Source organism: Hypanus sabinus, chromosome 18 (genome assembly GCF_030144855.1).
Source record: "Hypanus sabinus isolate sHypSab1 chromosome 18, sHypSab1.hap1, whole genome shotgun sequence".
Classification (NCBI taxonomy): Eukaryota; Metazoa; Chordata; class Chondrichthyes; order Myliobatiformes; family Dasyatidae; genus Hypanus; species Hypanus sabinus.
The window spans coordinates 63,565,365-63,579,656 of NC_082723.1; the positions used below are offsets into that span (position 1 = coordinate 63,565,365).

At 42.6% G+C, this 14,292-nt stretch overlaps 1 protein-coding gene across 1 annotated transcript in view; it reads right to left on the bottom strand.

Moving 5' to 3' along the window:
* Positions 1-10,264, bottom strand: part of cops6 (COP9 signalosome subunit 6) — a 42,898-nt gene extending 32,634 nt beyond the window's left edge. Inside the window, exons 1-3 of the mRNA XM_059994518.1 lie at positions 10,191-10,264; positions 5,333-5,458; positions 965-1,096 (exon numbers count right to left, since the gene is read on the bottom strand). Of these exons, the coding sequence (XP_059850501.1) occupies positions 965-1,096; positions 5,333-5,458; positions 10,191-10,224 (292 nt within the window). The 5' untranslated portion in view covers positions 10,225-10,264. The remainder of the gene's footprint in view (positions 1-964; positions 1,097-5,332; positions 5,459-10,190) is intronic.
* Positions 10,265-14,292: the final 4,028 nt, after the last annotated feature.

Consider the following 14,292-nt stretch of genomic DNA (forward strand, 5'->3'; position numbering starts at 1 on the left):
GTCCTGACGTTCATGATATTGGAAGTCTCAGAAGCTGGCAGGATGGGGATCAGCGTTGCATGATTGCGCTTTGTGCCGAAGAGACACGAGGTGCAGATACAGTTGGCCCTCCTTATCCGCGGTTTTCACGTGCGTGGATTCAACCAACCGCGGATCAGGAAAACCCGGAAGTTCGCCCTCCAGCATTCACTGCTTGAACATGTACAGACTATTTTTTCTTGTAATTATTCCCTAAACAATACAGTATAACAACTATTTACATAGAATTTACATTGTATTAGGTATTATAAGTAACTTAGAGATTATTTAAAAGTACAGGCAGTCCCCGGGTTATGAATGAGTTCCGTTCTTGAGTCCATCTTTAAGTCAGATTTGAAGTCGGAAGAGGTACATCCGGTATTATTTAGCGTCAGTTAGTAAAACGTTTTTCTTAGTATACAGTACATATTTTACTTTTCTATGCATATAAAACTTAAGAAACATATGTATTTCGATAATTAAACCACTGTGTTGCTTAGTAATAATTGTAGCTTTCATCAGGGCAGGGCCTTTCACATGCTCCATTAAAATTGTTCCAATCGTTGACCGACTGTAGCCTAATGCTTTTCCAATGACGTTTCACCTTTTTCTAATCGCTTTATTACTTCCGCCTTATTTTCAATTGTGATCGTGATTATTTTTGTGAACAGAAACATTTCGGATTCAGAGCTGCGCCAGGTCCTAATGTCCGCCGCACTGAGACAGGTTAAATGAGGGACTTGAGCATCCGTGATTTTTGGTATCCACAGGGGGTCCCGGAACCAATCCCCCGCAGATAAGGAGGGTCGACTGTACTGGAATCCAGAGCAACACCCCAAGAGAATTACAGGGACACTGAACCCTGGTGCAATGTCGAAGCCCAATTCAGAATCAATGTCATCATGCAGAATGTAGGTTGTAGGATGCTCCAAAATGTAATACTCACATTGTTCCTCTTTAGTGTAGTAATATTCTTTATCAATAACTATCTTTTCCTCCACTGTGTGTGACAGAAGCTCAAATGAGTTCATCACTTCAATGTTTCTTCCTTCTTGTTTTCCAATCAATGCACCAATTACTGAAAGCAGAAGTGTAAAGAATCAGTTTGCAAGAAAACTTTCTTGTTGAAGCAGTAATACCATAGTAATATATTTAGAACACAGAGCAGTACAGTAGATGAACAGGTCCTTTGGCCTGTTGATGTTGGGTCTTTGTCCATAGTCATACCATACACCTGTCAGTTGGGCACCACAGTGGTGTTACAGAGTTCCTCCTCCGCAGCCACAGTGACCCTGGTTTAATCCTTACCTTGGGCTGAGGTAGAGGTGCAAATTCAGGTTAAAATGAACAGTGCTGGAACTCAAAAGCAGGAAGCAGAAAATAAGGGAAGCACTCAGTAGGCCATTCAATATGTCTAGAAATAGAATTAACATTTCAGGTTGAAAACTTTTAATCAGAACTAGGAGTCAGAGTCATAGAGCACTGCAGCATAGAAACAGGCTGTTCAGCCCATCCAGTCCATGCCAACTTGTTTTTCTACCTTTTCTCAGCTACCCGCACCCAGACCAAAAATTATATCCCCACACTTCAAAGTACCTATCCAAACTTCTCTTAAATGTTGCAATTGAACCATCATCATTCTCTTATGTTCCAGGGAATAAAGTCTTAACATAATCAACCTTTCCCTATAACTGAGGGCCCCAAGACCTAAAACACCTCTGTAAATGTTCTTTGCAGTCTTTAGCACATATTGATACCTCTCCTGTAGGTAGATGATTTAGAGCTGCACACAATACTCTAAATTTGGCCTCATCAACGCTTATACTACTTCAATGAAACATCCTATCTCCTGTACTCTGAGCTCTATAGAACAGTACAGCCCAGGAACAGGCCCGTCAGCCCACAATGTTGTGCCAATCCAGCTAAAAAGTGAACCAAAAAGCCCCAATAACAAATCCTTCCTACCTACACAATGTCTATACCCCTTCATCTCCTTCATATTCATGTGCCTGTCTAAACGTCTCTTAAAAGCCTTTAAGCATCCATGATTCTCTGAGTAAAAAACTTATCTCTCACATTCCCCTTGAACCCACCCCTTCTCACCTCCAATGCATGCCATCTGGTATTAGACATTTCAATCTGGGAAAAAGATACTCCTTGTTCACTCTATGCCTCTCATAATCTTATAAACCGCCATCAGCCACTCCAGAGAGAACGACACAAGTTTACTCAGTCTCTCATGATAGCACATGCCCTGTAAACCTCTTCTGCACCCTCTCTAGAGCCTCAATATCCTTCCTGTAGTGGGGCAACCAGAACTGTAAGCAATACTCCAGATGTGGCCTAACCAGAGTTCTATAAAGTTGCAACATAGCCTCTTGACTTTTGAACTCAATGTCTCGACCACTAAAAGCAAGCATTCCATAAGCCTTCTTAACCACCCTATCGAGCTGTGTAGCCATTTTCAAGGAGATATGAATTTGGACTCCAAGATCTCTCTGCTCAGCAACATTGTTACGGGTCTTGCCCTTAAAAGCATACTGTGTCCTTGCATTTGCCCTAACCAACTGCAACACCTCACATTTATCTGGGTTAAACTCCATCTGCCATTTCTCAGCCCATATATGCAACTGAGCCATACTGTGCTGTATTCTTTGCCAGTCTTGTACACAATCTACAACTCCACCAATCTTGGTATCATTCACAAACTTACTAACCCACCCACCTACATTTTCATCCAGGTCATTTGTATACATTTCAAACAGAAGTCCCAGCACAAATCTCTACAGAGAACTATTAATTACAGAACTCCAGCTTGAACAAGTCCCTTTCACTACTGCTCTCTGTCTGCCATATCAATAACAGGAAATATGCAGAAGGACTTGGATAGTTTGGGAGAATGAACAAAGAAGTGGAAAATATAGTGTATGTTCATGCATTTTGGTATTAGAAATTAAGTCAAAGGCTATTTTCAATATGGGGAAAATTTTTTTAAAAAGGTGTAAAGGGTCTCGGGATTCCCTAAAGGTTAGCTTGCAGATTGAGTTGGTGGTAAGAAAGGCAAATGCAATGTTCGAATCAGCTTTGGGAGGACCAGAATATAGGGGCAAGGATCTAATGCTAAGGCTTTATAAGGTGTTGGTCAGATCACACTTGGGACTATTATGAGCAGTTTTGGGCATCCTACCTAAGAAAAGATGTATTGGTATTGGAGAGCGTCCAGAGGTGGCTCATGGGAATGATTCTTGGAATGAAAGGGTTAACACAAGGAATGTTAGATGGCTCTGGGCTTGTATTCACTGGAGTGGATGTTTCCTATACTGAGTGAGTCTAGGACCAGAGGGCACAGTCTCAGAATAGAGAGATGACTATTTAAAACAGAGATGAGGGGGAATTTCTTTAGCGGCCAGAGGCTGGTGTATCTCAGGAATTAATTGCCACTGGCAGCTGTGGAGGCCAAGCCATTGAGTGTAGTTAAGGTGGAGTTTGATAAGTTCTTGGGTAGTCAGGGCATCAAATGTTACATGGAGAAGGCAGGAGAATGGAGTTAGAAGTATAATATATTTCAAATATATGGCAAAATCAGATTCAATGGGCCGAATGGCTTCACCCTGCTTGTATGTCTTATGGTCCTCTTTTAGCCCTCCTGATTTCTCCCTCAAGTGTTTTCTTGCATTTGTTATACATCTTGCGCAGCTAATTTGATCCTGATCTTCAATAACCACTCTTGAAGGTCTCCCATTTACCAAGCATCGCTCTGCCAGAAACAATCTACCCCAACCCACACAAGATTTTATACTGTAGCACTCACTCGATAGCTCTATGTTTCCTGATGCCATCAAAATTGGCCTTTCTGCAATCTTGAATCTCAACCTAAGGACCATTCTTATCCTTCTCCATAATTATCTTGAAACTAATAGAATTATGATCACTACATCCAAAAAGTGTTTCCCTATGAACACTTCTATCTCCTGCCCTGTCTCATTTTCTCAGAGGAGATCAGTATTACACTCTCTCTAATTGGGTACTCTATCAATTAAGGAAACTTTCTTGAAAGCATTTAACAAATTCTACCCCATTCATTCCTTTTACATGTGGGAGTCCTAGTCAATATATGGAAAATTAAAATCACTGACTGTTGGTAGGTCTATAATATAAATCCATTAATGTGGTCATCTCTTTCTATTCCAAACAAGAGAAAAATTGCAGATGCTGGAAATCAAAGAAATATATACAAAATACTGGAAGAACTCAGCTGGCCAGACAGCATCTTGGATGAAATGTCTCAGCCTGAAACGCTGATTGTTTACTTTTTTCCCATAGATGCTGTCATCCCTTTCATATTCTCCAGTTCTCCCCATATTGCCTCAGTGGATGAGCCATCTAATACGTCATTTCTGAACACAGCTGAGTATTCAGAAAATGGAACATTTTCCCTGATGAGTAATGCCATCCTTACCTCTTTTAATATCTCTCTATGTCTACAAAAAAACAACAGAACTACAGAACATTGAGCTGTGAGCCCTGCTCCTCCTGCAACCAAGTCTCACAAATGACTACAATATTGTAATTCATTCTCAAATTTATCTGCCTTGCCTAGAATTCTCCTTGCCTTGAAATCAATGCACCTTAGAACATTAGTTCCACCAAGATCAGCCTTTCAGCATTTTTCTTTGCAAAGGCTTAACAATTACAGTTGCAAGAAAAAGTTCGTAAACCCTTTGCAATTACCTAGTTTTCTGCATTAATTTCTCACAAAAGGGGTCTAATCTTCATCTAAGTCACAATAATAGACAAACACAATCTGCCTAAACTAATAACACAGACAATTGTGCTTCTTCTCGTTAATACTGAGTACACCATTTAAACAATCACAGTCCAGGTTCAAAAAAGTATGTGAACCTCTGGAGTAATGCCTTCTATAAAAGTTAATTGGAGTCAGGCGTTCCAATCAATGAGATGGGATTGGAGGTGTGAGTTGTACAGGTGCCCTTCCCTATGAAAAAGACAACACGAAGTCAGGTTACTGACAGAGCCTGCTCTTCTCAAGAAAGATCTGTTTATGCCCACCATACCTCGATCAAAACAACTTTCAAAGGACCTTAGAGGAATTATAGAGATGTGCGAAGCTGGAAAAGGCTGCAAGAGCATTTCAAAAGACCTGAGTGTTTTTATGGTTGGCAGAACACAAAGATTTAAAAAAAACCCCAAACTTTGTTTTAACATTATGCTTACACCAAAAATGAAACATAAAACAATAGAGTTCTTTACACCACACAAAACAGAATTCTCCTCTACTGCAGACTCAACATACCCTGAACAGGCCTCCCCTCCTGAGAGCGCATCCGAATCCAGTGATCGGAGATGTTGAGAATAACTAACGGATGTAATGCCACCGAGACACTTCCTGTCACTCCAGAGGCCATCACACCAGGTGTTGCTGCAACAATAAAGAACGTTCATTCTTCCATTACCTCTTACATTATTTTATTCAGATAGGGAGAGGCTGGATGGGATGGGACAGGAAGTCGGAGGGCAAGTTTTTCCACATATTTAGTATTTGGACTGCTTTATGGAGGCAAGTTTGGGTCTTTATCTGTCAAGGAAACAGGTGCACTGGGGATGGGAACAAGCTATAGCTGGACTGAGGACAGCTCAGATTGGGGGAATTTGGAGCGAGGAACGTCTGTGGTAGAGCTAGTATTGGTGTATTATGGTGCAGAAATATAGAAAATAGGTGCAGGAGTAGGCCATTTGGCCCTTCGAACCTGCACCACCATTCAGTATGATCATGGCTGATCATCCAACTCAGAACCCTGTACCTGCTTTCTCTCCATACCCCCTGATCCCTTTAGCCACAAGGGCCATATCTAACTTCCTCTTAAATATAGCTAATGAACCAGCCTCAACTGTTTCCTGCAGCAGAGGATTCCACAGAATCACCACTGTCTGTGTGAAGAAGTTTTTCCTCATCTCGGTCCTAAAAGGCTTCCCCTTTATCCTTAAACTGTGACCCCTCGTTCTGCACTTCCCCAACATCGGAAACAATCTTCCTGCATCTAGCCTGTCCAATCCCTTTAGAATTTTATATGTTTCAATAAGAACCCCCCTCAATCTTCTAAATTCCAGTGAGTATAAGCCTAGTTGATCCAGTCTTTCTTCATATGAAAATCCTGCCATCCCAGGAATCAATCTTCTCTGTACTCCCTCTATGGCAAGAATGTCTTTCCTCAGATTAGGGGACCAAAACTGCACACAATATTCTAGGTGCGGTCTCACCAAGGCCTTGTACAACTGCAGTAGAACCTCCCTGCTCTTGTATTCAAATCCTTTTGTTAAGAATACCAACATACCATTTGCCTTTTTCACTGCCTGCTGTACTTGCATGCCCACCTTCAATGACTGGTGTACAATGACACCCAGGTCTCGTTGCATCTCCCCTTTTCCTAATCAGCCACCGTTCAGATAATAATCTGTTTTCCTGTTCTTGCAACCAAAGTGGATAAACTCACATTTATCCACATTAAATTGCATCTGCCATGAATTTGCCTACTCACCTAACCTATCCAAGTCACCCTGCATCCTCTTAGCATCCTCCTCATAGCTAACACCGCCGCCCAGCTTCGTGTCATCCACAAACTTGGAGATGCTGCATTTACTTCCCTCATCTAAATCATTAATATATATTGTAAACAACTGGGGTCCCAGCACTGAGCCTTGCAGTACCCCACTAGTCACTGCCTGCCATTCTGAAAAGGTCCCGTTTACTCCCACTCTTTGCTTCCTGTCTGCCAACCAATTCTCTATCCACATCAATACCATACCCCCAATACCGTGTGCTTTAAGTTTGCACACTAATCTCCTGTGTGGGACCTTGCCAAAAGCCTTTTGAAAATCTAAATATACCACATCCACTGGCTCTCCCCTATCCATTCTACTAGTTACATCTTCAAAAAATTCTATAAGATTCGTCAGACATGATTTTCCTTTCACAAATCCATGCTGACTTTGTCCGATGATTTCACCACTTTCCAAATGTGTTGTTATCACATCTTTGATAACCGACTCTAGCATTTTCCCCACCACCGATGTCAGACTAACCGGTCTATAATTCCCCGGTTTCTCTCTCTCTCCTTTTTTAAAAAGTGGGGTTACATTAGCCACCCTCCAATCCTCAGTAACTAATCCAGAATCTTAAGGAGTTTTGAAAAATTATCACTAATGCATCCACTATTTCTTGGGCTACTTCCTTAAGCACTCTGGGATGCAGACCATCTGGCCCTGGGGATTTATCTGCCTTTAATCCCTTCAATTTACCTAACACCACTTCCCTATTAACATGTATTTCCCTCAGTTCCTCCATCTCACTAGACCCTCGGTCCCTTACTATTTCCAGAAGATTATTTATGCCCTCCTTAGTGAAGACAGAACCAAAGTAGTTATTCAATTGGTCTGCCATGTTTTCGTTCCCTATGATCAATTTACCTGTTTCTGACTGTAAAGGACCTACATTTGTCTTGACCAATCTTTTTCTTTTCACGTATCTATAAAAGCTTTTACAGTCAGTTTTTATGTTCCCTGCCAGCTTTCTTTTGTAATCTTTTTTTCTTTTTCTAATTAAGCCCTTTGTCCTCCTTTGCTGGTCTTTGAATTTCTCCCAGTCCTCAGGTGTGCCGCTTTTTTTTTGTTAATTTATGTTTCTTCTTTGGACTTGATACTATCCCTAATTTCCCTTGTCAGCTACAGGTGCACTACCTTCCCTGGTTTATTCTTTTGCCAAACTGGGATGAACAATTGTTGTAGTTCATCCATGCGATCTTTAAATGCTTGCCATTGCATATCCACTGTCAACCCTTTAAGTATCATTTGCCAGTCTATCTTAGCTAATTCACATCTCATACCTTCAAAGTTACCCTTCTTTAAGTTCAGAACCTTTGTTTCTGAATTAACTATGTCACTCTCCATCTTAATGAAGAATTCCACCATATTATGGTCACTCTTACCCAAGGGGCCTCGCACGACAAGATTGCTAACTAACCCTCCTCATTGCTCAATACTCAATCTAGAATGGCCTGCTCTCTAGTTGGTCCCTCGACATGTTGGTTCAGAAAACCATCCCGCATACATTCCAAGAAATCCTCTTCCTCAGCACCCTTACCAATTTGGTTCACCCAATCTATATGTAGATTGAAGTCACCCATTATAACTACTGTTCCTTTATTGCACACATTTCTAATTTCCTGTTTAATGCCATCCCCAAACTCACTCCTACTGTTAGGTGGCCTGTACACAACTCCCACTAGCGTCTTCTGCCCCTTAGTGTTATGCAGCTCTACCCATATCGATTCCACATCCTCCAGGCTAATGTCCTTCCTTTCTATTGCATTAATCTCCTCTCTAACCAGCAACACTACACCTCCTCTTCTTTCCTGTCTATCCCTCCTGAATATTGAATATCCCTGGATGTTGAGTTCTCATCCTTGGTCATCCTGGAGCCATGTCTCTGTGATCCCAACTATATCATATTCATTAATAACTATCTGCACATTCAATTTATCCACCTTGTTACGAATGCTCCTCGCATTGACACACAAAGCCTTCAGGCTTGTTTTTACAACACTCTTAGCCCTTATACAATACAATTATGTTGAAAAATGGCCCTTTTTGCCCTGGATTTGCCAGCCTGCCACTTTTACTTTTCACCTTACTACTTTTTGCTTCTACCCTCATTTTACACCCCTCTGTCTCTCTGCACTTGTTCCCATCCCCCTGCCACATTAGTTTAAAGCCTCCTGAACAGCAGTAGCAAACTCTCCCCCTAGGACATTGGTTCTAGTCCAGCCCAGGTGCAGACTGTCCTGTTTATACTGGTCCCACCTCCCCCAGAACTGGTTCCAATGACCCAGAAATTTGAATCCCTCCCCCTTGCACCATTTTTCAAGCCACGTATTCATCTGAAATATCCTCTTATTTTTACTCTGACTAGCACGTGGCACTGGCTGTAATCCAGAGATTATTACCTTTGTGGTCCTACTTTTTAGTTTATCTCCTAACTTCCTAAATTCACCTTGTAGGATCTCATCCCGTTTTTTACCTATATCGTTGGTACCTATGTGCACCACGACCACTGGCTGTTCACCTTCCCATTCCAGAATGTCCTGCAGCCACTCAGAGACATCCTTGACCCTTGCACCAGGGAGGCAACATACCATCCTGGAGTCTCGTTTGCGGCCGCAGAAACGCCTATCTATTCCGCTTACAATGGAATCCCATATCACTTTAGCTCTCCCACTCCTTTTCCTTCCCTCCTGTGCCGCAGAGCCACCCATGGTGCAATGAACTCAGCTGCTGCTGCCTTCCCCTAATGAGACATCTTCCCCCAACAGTATATCTGTTTAGGAGGGAGATGACCTCAGGGGACTCCTGCACTACCTGCCTACTGCTACACTGTCTAGTGGCCACCTCTTCCCTTTCTGCCTGTGTAGCCTTTACCTGCTGTAGGTACCTGTAGGTAAGAGATTGTACTGAACTATTTTCGAGATGGGAGTAGGGAAGTGATGATAATATGGTCAGTGTGGAGGTAATTTGGAGAGGGAAATAGCTCTGTGGGATTGGAGCAGAAGATCAGTGCTAGGGTAGAACCCATTTTTGGGGTAAAACCATAGGGTGCGGAAACGACGGAAGCCGTGTTTGCCAGACTTTTCTAGGGTGGATCTCAATATGGAAGCATGTTGGGAAAGGGGGTAGGAACCCCAGCATAGAAGATGTTAGAGAAATGGAAAGAACCTAGTGTTTGGGAAGGGTATCTTGGGGATGGAGTGTGTCAGCGACAGTGTTGGCTACATTTTGAGTTGGATAATGTGGGGAGCCGGGGTGCATAGGGATACTGGAGGTGGATTAGAGCCGGTGGGGGATGCGTGTTGAGCTTGGAGCTCCGTTCTGGGGGATATTGGGCAGGAGGTGTGGAGTTTACAACAACCAGGCCTCTGTCAGTAACAACCAATCCGCCGTCAGATGGGAGGAGAACAACCTATCAGACAGACAGAGAGAGAGGGGCAACTTCCAGCGAGAGTTCGGTTTCGGTTTGCCGGGTACCGGCCCCGACCTCCGGCATCCACCACACCAACACCCGGTACAGTCAGCCCGTAGGATGGTGACAGGACGTAACTTACCAGCCGGTTCCACCTCCATTCCGTTCGTCGCCATGTCGCCTAACTGCACTGTACGCTTGCGCACCAGACTCGGAACGCTGGTGACGCGTTAATTCCGCTCGACCAATTAGGAGCTTCGCCGCCGCCATATTAGTAAAGGCGGGTAAAGCAAAATCCAAGCAACACATACAAAATGCAGGTGGAGCAAAATCCTGTAGCTGCTGGACGTCTGAAGTAGAATCAGCGAAGTCTGCGGGGTTCAGGGAGTCTGTGTTTGGTCCGTCCCTCTGCAAATCTGGTCTCTGGTCCGGGTATCTTTTAAACATCGGGACATACTCACCTCGACTCAACCACATCCTCTGAAAGTTTACCTGCTACCTTCTGTTGGAAAATTTGACCCCCTCAGATCTACTGAAAATATTTCCTTTCTGGCCTTGCACCTCTGCCCAACCCCGGGGGGAAAGAACTATGACTCTTCGTCTTTTCAATGCACTTTACGATTTTATAAAACTATATAAAGTCAAAGTCGAGTTTGTTGTATGCACAATTAAGTTTAGGCGCAACTACAGTGAAAATTACACAGCAGAATCAAAGGCACAAAGGCAGCATTGGCGAGAAGAAACATAAGCACGTTATACACAATTCTTACAAGAGAAAACAAAATGAGAGCAAAAAGAAACTCCATTGTAGTGCAAAGTGATGAAAGTTGTCATAGCTTGTTATATTCAGTTAGTGATTAGTATTGTGCAAGAACTGAGAAGCTGAAAAGAAGTAACTGTTCTTGAAGTAGGTGGTTTGGGAATTCAGGCTTCTGCACATTCTGCCTTATGGTAGCTATGAAAAGATGACATGGCCCAGATGCCGGGGATCTTTGTTGATCCCTATCATCTCCTCAGCCTTATTTGCTTTAGGGAAAACAATCCTAATGTTATAACTCTAGCCCTATAGTCTGATAACACATTTGTGAACTTTTTCTGCACCCTTTCCAACTTATTGAGCACACACAAGGTGCTGGAGGAACTCAGCAGGCCAGGCAGCATCTATGGAAAAAAACTACAGTCAATATTTTGGGCCGAGACCTTTTGGCAGGACTGGAGAAACTTTCTTAATGATATTGTTCGTATAGCTGGATGGCCTGAACTGTACACAAAACTCCAAGTGTGGTCACACAGACGTTTTGTCGAGCTGTAACATGTATTCAATGTATTCAATATATACAATTCTTGTATTCAATGCCAAAAGTAAAGCAAGCAAGTATGCCAAATGCCTACTTCAATTTACTTGTCATTTAATCTTTTTTTGTGTCACCACTTTTGAGGGACTATATCTTTCTACCCCTAGGTTTCTCTGTTCTACAACATCCACAAGGCCCAATCATTTATCATGCAAGTTCTGCCCTGGTTTAACATCACAAAATGGAGAGCTTCATACTTAAACAATACACACAAAATGCTGGTGGAACACAGCAGACCAGGCAGCATTTGTAAGGAGAAGCACTGTTGACGTTTCGGGCCAAGACCCTTCGTCAGAACCCTTTGAAGGGTCATGGTCCGAAATGTCGATAGTGCTTCTCCTTATAGATGCTGTCTGGCCTGCTGTGTTCCACCAGCATTTTGTGTGTTGTTGTTTGAATTTCCAGCATCTGCAGATTTCCTCGTGTTTGAGCTTCATACTTATCCAAGTTAAATTCCATCTGCCATTCCTTGGACCTCTTTCCAAAGTTGATCTAGATCCAGTTATGTTTTCTACCTTTTTCTACAAATGTTCTTGGGCAGCCCCTGTGATTACATTCTAGTATAGTAAGTTGTAGTATGGGTCAAAAGCTGGTCCATAGCAACTGCACTACCCTCATTAGTAAAGTTTGTTACCACTTTGAAAATTTAATTCAAGCTTGCCAGACAAGATCTACCCCATTTGTTCACCTTGAAGTGTTTAGGTAGTAAAAGCCTCTCTTACCTCCCACAGTGGCTTGGAATACATGTCATTAGACCTCAGTATTTATCAACTTTCATATGTAAACTAAGATACAGAGTTATAGAAAAGTATAGCACAGTGGCGGGCCCTTCGAGCTGCCCACTGCCATCGACCTCCATAGCCCTACCATCCATGTACCTATCCAAGCTTTTCTTAAACATTGAAATCAAGCTTACATGCATGCACCTCTTGTGCTGGTAGCTCTCACAACACTCTGAGTGAAGAAGTTTCCCCTCATGTTTCCCTAAAGCTTTTCACCTTTCATCCTTAACCCATGCCCTTTAGCTGCAGTCCCACCGAACATCAGTGGGAAAAGGCTGCTTGCATTTACCTATCTGTACCTCTCATAATTTTGTATATCTCTATCGTCTCCCTTCAATCTTCTATGCTCCAAGGAATAAAGTTTTAACCTATCCAATCTGTCCTTATAATGCAGGTTCTCCAGTCCTGGCAACATCCTTGTAAACTTTATCTGTACCCTTTCAATTTTATTTACATCTTTCCTGTAGGTTGGTGACCAAAACTGCACACAATACTCCAAATTAGACCTCACCAATGAATTATACACCATCAACCTAACATCCCATCTCCTGTACTCAATACTTTGATTTATGAAGGCCAATGTACTAAAAGCTTTTTAAAAGGCCCTATCTTTTGGGGAAAATAAAAACTGAAGTTATTTTGGACTCCATGGAGCATGTGGGGATCCTCCGATATCCAGGCAATCCTTCTATCTTTTTTTTTCTTTCTTTTCTTTTTTTCAGATAGGGATCTAAGGGGGGAGGGGGGAGGGCCAATATTAATTTTTCACTATTCTAATATTCTACTCATTTTATGTAATTCTCTTTAAAATTTAATAAATAAACAAAAAAAATTAAAAAGACCCTATCTACCTGTGACCCCACTGTCAGTGAATTCTAGAGCTGTATTTCCAGATCCCTTTGTTCTACCATTCCTCAACGCCCTACCGTTTACTGTTTAAGATCTACCCTGGTTGTTATCTACCAAGATCTATCTTGGTGTCATTTTCAAATTTGCCAATGCTGTTAACCACATTATCATCCAGATCTTATTTCTTAAACTTCGAATATGCTGCAAGTAAATATCAGAAATAATCTCCAACCAAAAAATCTTCTTTGTGGAGGATCAGTTTTAGGTTCACTGTAAATGTAAAATAAGTAAATAGTGCGGAAATAGGGAGTGCAATAATGAGGTAGTGTTCAAGGATTCTTCAGAAATCTTAATAGTAGTGGATCATAAGTTGTTCCTGAGTCATTGAAGGTGGGACTGCTGAGTGCTGTACCACCTCTCTGATCGTAGGTGTCAGAAAAGAGCTTGTCTGTGATGGTGATGTTCATTAATGATAGCCGCCGCCTTGCTAAGGCCCTGCTTTTTGAAGATGCCGTGGATGGTGGGGAGTTTTCTGCCTGTGATGTAGCTGCCTGAGTTTGCAGCCCACTGCAGCATCTTTCAACCCTGCCCATCTCAGTATCCCTACTGGTGCCAATACAACTAGCTGAAAAGTAGTAAGTTAAGACCTCAACCATGTTCTCTGGCTTCATGTATCCCAAATAGGTCCCATTTTTGGTCTTTAGCCTCTTGTTCTTAATTTATTATTAAAGTGCCTTGGGATTTTCCTTAATCCGATTTAACTGTAATATAGTCTGTCACAGCCCCTCCAAATTTATTTTATAGGCATTCCCCTACACTCCCTCTACTCCTGATGGGCCGAAGCATTTTGGTTACTGTTTTTATTTCTGCGATTTATCGTTTTCTGTATCACTGCTGGTGACAACTTCTGCCAAGTGTCTGGAACTTTGCTCACTGAAAGATCGTGAAGAGGGTGGCGGAGACCGTGGCCTTGTGCGGGGACAGTGCAAAGGTACAGCGGGTTGAGGGGAGGGAGGAGTGAAAAAAGAAGAGGAGGCTGCGGTCAGTGAGGATGTTGGCGGTGGGAACATTTGGATCGGACAGGCTCAGTTGGGATGGAGGCTGGAGTGAGTCCGGGAGTCGTCGGCAAATCCGCACAGCGATTGGACGGCTGGTGGTGACGCAATGCGGGATTGAACCACTCATGTTTCAGTAATACCGATGAAAGGAAGCGATGGCTGCTCGTGGAGTTGCGAAATGAGTTTCTCAGCTAACAGCT